General features: G+C 28.9%; 1 protein-coding gene across 1 annotated transcript; it reads right to left on the bottom strand.

The window, feature by feature from the left end:
• On the bottom strand, positions 1–2,806 carry LOC137822940 (O-Glycosyl hydrolases family 17 protein). The gene is made up of 4 exons (XM_068627968.2): positions 2,669–2,806; positions 1,524–2,598; positions 704–839; positions 1–454 (listed from the first exon to the last, which is right to left on the bottom strand). Exons 1-2 carry the CDS (start codon positions 2,739–2,741, stop codon positions 1,529–1,531), a joined length of 1,143 nt encoding a protein of 380 aa, XP_068484069.1. The 5' UTR covers positions 2,742–2,806; the 3' UTR covers positions 1–454; positions 704–839; positions 1,524–1,528.
• Between the last annotated feature and the right edge of the window lie 7,545 nt (positions 2,807–10,351).

Here is a 10,351-nt window from a genome sequence, read left to right as displayed (position 1 = left end):
TAAGAAAGCAGTTATAACTAATGTTGAATGAGTCAAATACTTTGAAATACACTCCCATGATATCAGGAAGTCACTATACACATGACTTGAGGACCACTACATACGTCTTAGTGAACTGATTATCTGGTCCACATAAGTGGAGACCCAAGTCAACCTATAAGGAAAACTTCTGAAGGGGAAAAAATACGTTTTTCATATTATGAGAGAACAAAACTAGACACTAGCAATGACTTGAGCGTCGGAGTGCAATCGCAGGTACCCCTACCGACCGGACGGAGCACACACGTAAGAGAGGAAGAGCTTCGAAAGATTTGGAGACTATCAGCACAACAGCGAATTGTGTATTCAATGGACAAACATTACTTAGGTCCCGACATCCACACAGGTACACCAATCATTCCAAAGGGATAGCGTATGCTTACATGATCTCATCAACACCCTCTCATGAGTAAACCTATAACAAAAGAAATCACTCAAAAGATATATGTCAATTCTCTTTCAGGTTTAACATTGATGAAATGGATTGTTACATATAAGTCTGTATCTAAATTATGAAAAAAAGTGTGTGATTTCATTTGGGTATGCGAGGAAGTGTGAATCACAAACAAAGTGGTTTGAATTATCGAGAATGGTTAGAAAGTGAATGAGAATGATAAAGAAACATGCAAAAGAAAAGCACTCATGAAAAAGTAAAAGAAATCACCTCAGAAGATCAAACAGTTCAGTTGCCACAGTTTTGAAATTCGAAAGCTCAGTGTTGGGTCTCGTTCCAACTGCGATCCTTCATGCACCCACCTTCAATATGTCCTCCAACACCACCATTTGGATCATGCAAAGTTCTTCAACATATATAACGTCACAAATTTATGTGCATGTTTTTCAAAAACTCAAGTTCAATAGTTATATACAGTAGCAGTTTTTCTATTTCTGTTGTTTATTTTTCGAAGATGTTTGAAATAATTTATACATGACTTTATAAACAATATAAGATAGACACTTTCATCCTGCCTCTCTATATCTTCATCTTCCACCTTCATAAATTTTCATATTTCTAAAAATATTGTTCTTACGTAATCTAGAAGTCTTTTTTCAATTTAACTTTCAAATTACATAATCCAGAAACATTTTTCTAAGTTGCATGATTACTTTCTGGATTACATAATCCGGAAGCCTTTTTTAGCTTCTAGATTATGTAATCCAAAAGTATTTTTTCAAATGTTTGTCCGGATTACATAATTCAAAAACTACTCTATAGGGATTGCACAAGAAGGATAAAAATATATTTTCATATTTTATATGAGAATGGCAGAAGAACATATGGATGTGCAATAAGAAAGAGTATAACAGATATAGTTTTTCAAAACTCGCTAAAAGAACAAAAAATGAACAAAAAAAAGCTTTAGAAAAACTGAAATCAAGCTTTGAAAATTTGAGAGGAAATAAAAATATATTTTACCCAAAATAATATTAAAAAAAATAGAAATAAGAATCAAAAGGTGTGAGCGAAAGTGCAATACAATTACCAAATTTAAAGCCATGTAGAGATGAAGTTGAACACGATGATGATTGAGAGAAAAGCTTTGTAGAAGTGTCTATTAGCAACAAGAGCTACACTGTTCTTCATTATTGGGAGGTCGTAAACGAGAGTCATATTGGGCCAGAAGAGCCCAAAATTTCTCTCATAAGTTGGGCCGGGCTTTAAATTTTCATCAAACAAAGCAAAAATGTAGGTATCAAAAGTCCGGTTGGGCATGAGTGGGGTTCCAATCCCAGAATTGACGTGTCGTATGAGATTTCCATTGTACTCAGAAGCAGTCTTGGGGTCAACACCGAATTGGGCCGGATCACCGAGGGAGGGCCAGCCCGTTTCGGCAATGACGATCTCAACATCCTCAAAGCCCAAAAGCTTCAGCGCCGAATAAACAGCGTCAAGTTGCGCGTCCAACATGTTGGTGTATCGGAGTTTGGTGTTGTCGTCAAAAACAACACCTGAATCGCTCCGAAAGAGTGCATAATCAAGGTTGCTGACAGAGGTACCAAAAAAAGGGTAAGGGTTAACCATGAAAGGTGCATTGGAAGCTTTGAGAAAACTGAGCATTGGTTTGATGACGTGCGTGTCGTAGCCTTGTCGGAACTTGGCCGTTGAGGGGGGGCTTGAGTTTGACAAAACGCCCAGAGAGTGTGGAGTGGAGACTTTAACGTTGTTGTCCAGGGATGCCGTGACGAGGGCCACGTGAAGGGTTTGCATGGCGGGTACGAGGTTGCTGATGAGGAGTTTGTTGGCGGTGGACAGCACTTCGTTGCCTACGAGGATTCGGATTAGTTTGGTGGCGGGGAGGAACGGTTGGACGTTGGTTTTGACCCATTGTTGTGCGAAGGTTAAGTTAGTTATTTGGGGGATTTGGTCGTTGGGAACAGTTATGGTTACCTCTATGCCAGTGTTGGCAAAAGCGTGTAGAATTTCAGGGTTGGCGTCGAAGATTCTCACCCTGTTGATTGTGGTGGATTTGGATAGGAATTTTGCTACCTTGGAAGGTGGAGGAAGGTTGCTAGCCACTGTTCCATAATTAACACCGATTTTTGCTGTTGCTTCTGCTTCTGTGAGATGTTAAAGATATCAGATGATGAATGAGAAGAATATATAGTTGAAATAATGGAATGGGCTTACCTTGGATTAGAGCTAATGTAACAAGAAGCATAGTTGCATTGAGTATTGAAGCTACAAGAGGGGTTTGTTCCATGGTTTCCTAGATTTGATAGAAAAAGTAGTTAATGGATAATGGTTAGTTAGTTAGTTGAGTCTATGATGAAGTAAATTTGAGATGCTTTGCTTTGGGTTCCGGTGAGGGGACATCTTTTTCTACATGTTTGCTTCTCTTTTTTCTTTCTTCTGGTTCAAGATTACATAAATACTCATACTAGAATTTAGTAAAATCATTATAAACTCTCTTATTAAAAAAAAAAGGCAAAACTCTCTTATTAAAAAAAAAAGGCAAAGTAATCAACACACATAATCATGAATCAACTGCAGAAAATAAACAACACAATATTTAACGTGATTCGTTAATTACAACCTACATTTACACGAACAACTATTAAATTTTCATTCTATCCTATTGCGCACCAATTACAAGTACAATGATTAAACATACTCATTATGTAGTATACATAATGTCTACTCAACCCAATCCAATTATTTTTGCCTTCATACCCAACATCATATGCACTTAAAAATTCAAACTTTAAATCTGAACAATAGTTTTGAAAGTAAATCTACTCATTAAGTTTGAAATGCATTCGGCATAAGAAAATAAGTTGTTTTTTTTTTAGAACTTAAAGCAGGGTTTTAGTGAAACTTGTTATAGAATTCATAGTTTATATTTTATATTAATCTATGAGTGTAACGAAAGTAAACAGAGACAATGGAATAATCTTTCCTTGGGAGGATGAAGAAGGTTTTGTCAAATTGTACGTAGAAAGACTCTCCTAAGAAGCAATCTTGGTCTTTTAACAAACATATAAAAAACAAAAAAGGAGAAAGAAAGTAACAGAAATAATGATTCATTCCATCCTCGAGAGCAATCTCAAGAGGGTGTTATTTTCTTCTTAAAAATATTATAAGCAAAAATAATCTTAATCACAGTTATTTAACCAATATTTTTAGCCTAATTATTAATATTTTATTACTACATATATTGATTTTTTTTTATTTGAAGAGTAATGTTCAGGCAACACTAATAATAATTACAAGTGGTTTGTTTATTCCTTGGTTTTAAGAGTGATTATAGTTTATGTGAAAAATTTATTTCATAAATAATTTTCTAACATTTTATTTAGTTATTTAAAATGTAAATTGAATAGGACAATTCAACATAACTTTCTTTTAAAAAAATTGTGAGGAAATTTGTACTTTAAAAGTTTAAAAATATTCATTCATATAATATTAAATAAAACTAATATTTTATTGTTGACTATTTCATCAGTCTAATTTATAAGTTAGTATTTCGGCCTTTACTGCATGCAACTATTTGTTTTATGAATATTACATTTATATAGTATACTTGTATTTAAATTCTTAGAATATAAAGTTACTATTTGTTTTCATGTATATGACATTTACATAGTATAATTATATTTGAATTCTTAAATTCATTCAAAAAAATGTCTATATATTTTTACATGTATTTTCCATTATAACTAGTAAAAATACATACGTTAATTATCTGCATATATATTCTTTATGAGGTAATGGAAAATAAGGAACATAAAAAAAATTGTGTAGAAGAGTAGTTTGAATAGTTATATTTTGTAGATGTTTTTGAGAAACTTTGTTTATATTTTAAATAGTAATATGTTTATAGGATTATGTTAATATTATAAAAAGTGAATTTATATGTTTGTATTTCTTTGAATACCTGTTTTGGAGATGTTACAAATTTGAAATGTTATAGTTTAGGTATTGCTTGATTGGTTGACTTGAAATTACATCAATTTTTCAACAAAGCGATTGAAAATCTATTTATGGAATTTCTTTAGTGGGCTAAGCAACAAACCAACGTATACATGTTCCAGGCTCCTTCTTCCTGTACCTTCATACTTTATTAGGACACCCATACAAAATATGAAAAATGTTTTTTCTTTTAATAAAAAAATAAATTAATCTTAAAATTTTACCTTCTTCCGTCCTCAATTACGACACTTTCCAAGCACCTTATATTGGTTTGTTACTGATATTAACATTTTTTTTGTTTTTTAAAAATATTTTAAATTATATAATCAGATATTTTTAGATTCAGAAGTGTTCTCTAAATTTATAAAATCCATAACTAATTTAATATATATATATATATATATTTCAAATTATATAATCTAAAAATTAATAAAAAATCTTGATATGTTAACATCTAATATTCTACTTTCGTTTTACAACTAACAATATTATTATTATTATTATTTTACATCTAACAATACTATTATTTTAATATTTTTTATATTATTTAATTATAATTTTGTTTTATTATATATATTTTTTAAACCATCACATTTGTACATCAAGTTGTCAAAACATAATTTTTCAAAAGAGAAATAATTTTTAGATTATATAATCTGAAAATTAATTCCAATTTTTCTTTTAAATATTTAATCTAAAAGTTAATTTAAATTTAATTTTTTTAAAGATATGTAATCCATAATATAAATTATACCAGAATATTAACTTTTTATGGGTGCTGAGATACAAGAAAAGGCAACCCATGTTCCAATAGTCATATTGATCTTAATAATCAATAAGAATTCCAACCTTCATGAAAAATTCAAATGGGGTTCATCAATTTCTGTTTGTTTATTTCATAATTTCATGTTGTAACTCATTCTAAAATAATTTGTCATTAGTCCCACTTTTTTATTTTGTACTAATTTCAGTCATTAATGTTAATTATCAATGCTAAAGCTGAAAATTTACCTTGTTTTTGTTTAATAATTAGTGGGTAAATGTCCAACCTTTATACATTTAATTGATTGTCCAAATGTGAGGGGATTGTAAATTGAATTTAACTAGTTAACGACAAAATTTATGAAGAGATGTAACAGTGATTATAAACCCTAACCAATTTATCTTCTATATACAACAATAATGGATGAGAAGCTTTGAGATTTGAAGAACATGGGAGAGAGATGAGGCACTTCGTGATAAAAGAAAAAGAAGAAGAATTGTACTATGAATCTGAAAAAAAAAATTACTAAAATTTTCTTTATTATTTATTAGTTATTTGATATGCAATATTTCTTTTATTTATTTTTATTAGGTGTTTTTTTCATAGAATATCCAATTATATGCTACACCTTGAATTATAGTTTAAAATTAAATCGCAGTGTGACATTCAATTTATATTACAAAATGACCACAACATGGATATGTCCCACAATTTCATAATGTGTAAGTTGTTGTTTTGACCATGCACAAACCGATCTTTATTAGAATTGTGGTTTATGCCATAAAAAAATGTTGTATAATTCGATGTGTTTTTTTATTATGATTCATCGGTTAATAATTAAATGTTATTTTACCAAAACAGTTCAATACCTCTATTGCTGAAATAATAGTATAACTAGCAGTATAATAGTTTTTTTGACCATGATAAGGTTATTTATTTTTGTTTTTACCAAAATGGGGTCCGTTTAAAAAAAATTACAAATTTAGGCAAGTCGTGCCAATTCGGCACGACTTCATATGCAGAAATCATTCCAATTAGGCACGACTTCTGCCATGTCATACTGAAGTCGTGCCAACTTGGCACGACTTCTGCCCCGTCATATTGAAGTCGTGCCAAGTTGACACGACTTCTGCCACGTCATTTTTTTTTTCTTAATTTTTTTGTTTATATATTGGATAGTAAGTTATGTAATGTTAAAAATTAATTTGATACATAATTTTCTAAGAGTGTTAGTTTTAAGAAACAAAGAATTGGATAATCGTGTATGGATCATGTTTGACAGTAATGTAATACAATAACTTGATTATGTGATTAATTAAAAAATGAAGAAAATTGTTATTGAATTTGGAAACAAATAGATAAATGAAAAATTATTATATTTGGAAAATAAATAGCGAATTATTGTTGTGAATTTGCAAAATAAATAATTTGAGAAGTAATGATTTTACAAAACACGTAATGATGAGAAGAAATTAATTTTTAACATTACATAACTTACTACCCAATATATAAACAATAAAATTAAAAAAAAATTAATTATGACGTGGCAAAAGTCATGCCAAGTTGGCACGACTTCAGTATGACAGGGCAGAAATCGTACCAAGTTGGCACGACTTTAGTATGACATGGCAGAAGTCGTGCCTAATTGGGACGACTTCTGCATATGAAGTCGTCCCAATTAGGCACGACTTGCCTAAATTTGTAAATTTTTTTAAACGGACCCCATTTTAGTAAAAACAAAAAAAAAAAACCATCATGGTAAAAAAACTAGTATAATATGAATAAAATTCAATTTTATTTTTTAATATAATGTTATGATTAATACTGCTATATTAAATGTGTATAATAGTATTGTTATAATGTAAACCCAGTCTAAAAAAAAAGTATACCACTTTTTTTTATTTTTACTTCATAATAAATGCACAAGTGCTAACTAATTAAAAATAAAATAAATTATTTGTCTAATTGTAAAAGATTTTTTTGTTATTTTAAAATTTTAAGTATGATAATTAAATAGAACCAAAATACATAAAAATTAAAAATAGAAAAGAAAGTGCTATATTAAAATGTTATAATGATGTTCACATATACACCCTACTCTTTAACTAGAATTATTGAATAAAGATGAATGGATATTTATCCTCTAAAAATATTATTTATTCATAAGGATGTATATTACAAATTATTGGAAGAAAAAACATCATAAAAAAACAGTAAAAGAAAATTATTAATATAATAATAATACTTCATAAATAATTATACTTGTATTTCTTTCCTCTGCAATAGTTAATAACACTAGTTGTATATTACAGAAAAGTCCTAAAGCATTTATACACAAGGGTGCGAAAAGATAAAAAGACAAACTGTACATAACAGAAAAACAGAAAAGAAACTATAACAGAAAAAGAAAAATAGGCCCAAAGGAAAAAAACTTCTAATACTTTAACATATGTAATTGTTATAAAAATTGATGTTTTTTAATTAAAAAATAATAATATTCATTATTACAAATAAAATAAGTAAGTCAATATATATCATTTTTTAAAATGTGTAAAGTTAACTAGCATTTTTACCACATATAATACAAATGATGTTGTTTTGTAATAACTACTGGAGGATTATTGAATTTGCATATAAAGCTTTGTAAATTTTCATTACCTTAATTAACCTTCAATTTCGCAGGAAGTTATAATAACGCAATTCTGGATTATGTATTCTGATCCAGAAATGAGTTTATTGGTAATACAAAGTTAATATGTCCTTGGGGAGATTTATGTTTGACAAGAGAGAAAAATTATATTTTATGAATGAAGATAAATATAATTGTAATTTTTTTTATGAATTAACTTAAATTTACTTCTTTCTTAATATATGATTTGAATAAATTAGATTAGTCCTTTATTATACTCGTCACCTATTATATAATTAATTTGCAAAATTTGTTCCTTTTATAAGGTATAATCAACTATGAGGTTTGCACCCACTTATATATGAAAGACTCTAATATCTAGTCGACGTCGAGACTGCCAACTCGTGCGTGGGACAATATATTTTAGGTGGTTCGATAGCGGCCCTGATATCATATTACAAAGTGAACTTTAAACCTAACTCAACCCTATAAAACCGACTCATGGAGTGAGGTTGGCACCCACTTATATACAATAAAATGCTATAATCTCTAGTCGATGTTGGATCTCCAACGCAATTAATAGTCTTATACTATCTAATATTATTTTATAATATATACACTTAAGATTTTAAAAGTTTTAAAAGTCTGGTCCATTTTCAGTTTATTAAAGCTTTTTCAAAAACTTGTTTAGATACGGGATGAGGTTTCTACAAGAGTACATGCTTATGGTGTTTTTCCAACAGGTTACAACTCATCTATTATTTCTCTTATTTCTGAAGTTTTTTACCCACAAAATATGGGATTCTTTTTAATCATATATAATATTAAATATGTAAAAATATTATAAATTTTAATGATATATAAAAATATCTTAAAAAAACATTAGAACTTATTTAGTCGACTCCATAGTAGTGTTAAATATATTTTAATATTAAACATATTTTAATAGTTTTAAATACATTAAAACGTTGATTCTAATAATATTACATACGTTTTAATAATTATAAATATGTTAAAAAATGTTAGAGCATCTAAGTTGATTCTAATAATATTAAATATATTTTAGTTTTTTTATAAAAAAAATGTGTGTTAGTATTAATTAACTGAATATTCTTATATAACTCATAATGAGTTTCTTTTGTTAAAAGTTTTTTTCTCTCACTTTCTATATAAATATTTTTCTTTATTATCACTTTTCTACTCATTTCTTTCATTCACACTTATTATCATTCTCTCTTTCATCCATAATCATCTCATTCATTAGCATCCTTGTCTACACATACCTCCTTTATCCACATTTTTATTTCCAAAGTCCTTTATTCATACTTATTTTCTTCATCTACACACATCTCCTTCATTCACATTCATCTCTTCGTCTCCTTTATTCATACTCATTTCTTTTGTCTCTTTCATACACTACAATTTTTTTTAAATTATATTTTATTTTATTGAAGATAATGACGTTGTAGGAGAAATTATTTGTTTTAAATTAGTGTCATTAACATCAATTTAACTTACATTATCTACTAATAAATAACTAAATTTTATAACTTTTGAATCAACTAGTCGATGTTACTTTCAAATAATTAATTAACATTAAATATATAACATGTAAGTTTAGTTGACGCTAATAAAATGTACATTTGAAGTCGCCACAAATGTCATAACTTTCCGAATTAGAGAGACAATTTTTTTACTAACACAAAACCAACAACTTTAATGACAATTTAACATCGACTTTATCTCATTTGTGTTAGTTTTTTGGCACAATAATAATATGAAAAAATCACTTTTGCTTCATATACTCCTTATATATATATATGAAGTGGTTGAAGATGTTTGGAGTTTAAGAAGAAATCTCATAATTCACTTTATCTTAAAACATTATTTTTTTCTTCTGATTAAAATATATTGCTATATGGGTACAACATAGTATGTGCAAAAGAGGTGTGGTAAGTAATTGAAGGTAGGAAGGAATGAAGTAGAAAAATTGATGAGGCACATCTTCTACAGTATAGGGACTTGGTAAATGGGTTTATGAACAATATACTTCCCTTGCTTTTCAAAATGCATAGGAACACCACTGAAGACTCTATACTTTCCTCAGAGCACATCACTTTCCTCAGAATGCACGCATGCTGAGTTAAAGAGACCATGGACATGACTCCAAAAGTTTCCAACTTTCATCCCTTTTCTCCCTCATGTAACACTTTGCAAACGTTTAACATAGATGAAATAGAATGAATAATTCAGAGAGTTTGATTCATTTGCTAAGGACCCCAGAGAAATTGGTAAGAGTGACTAACAAAATGTGTTAGGTACCAAGAAGGAGCAATAATTGACAATTTGAATCCATGGCAGAAATAAGATATTTTCTGTAAGCAAAAGTAAGAATCATAATATCCCTCGATTATGTAAACTTGTATTTCTGGTAAAAGTAACAATCATATAAACTAGCATTTCTGGTAAAAGCAACAATCATATCCCTCCACTATATATAAAGCTGTTT

Source organism: Phaseolus vulgaris, chromosome 9, assembly GCF_051622355.1.
Source record: "Phaseolus vulgaris cultivar YP4 chromosome 9, ASM5162235v1, whole genome shotgun sequence".
NCBI classification, from domain to species: domain Eukaryota; kingdom Viridiplantae; phylum Streptophyta; class Magnoliopsida; order Fabales; family Fabaceae; genus Phaseolus; species Phaseolus vulgaris.
This window is presented reverse-complemented; position numbering and strand designations above follow the sequence as displayed.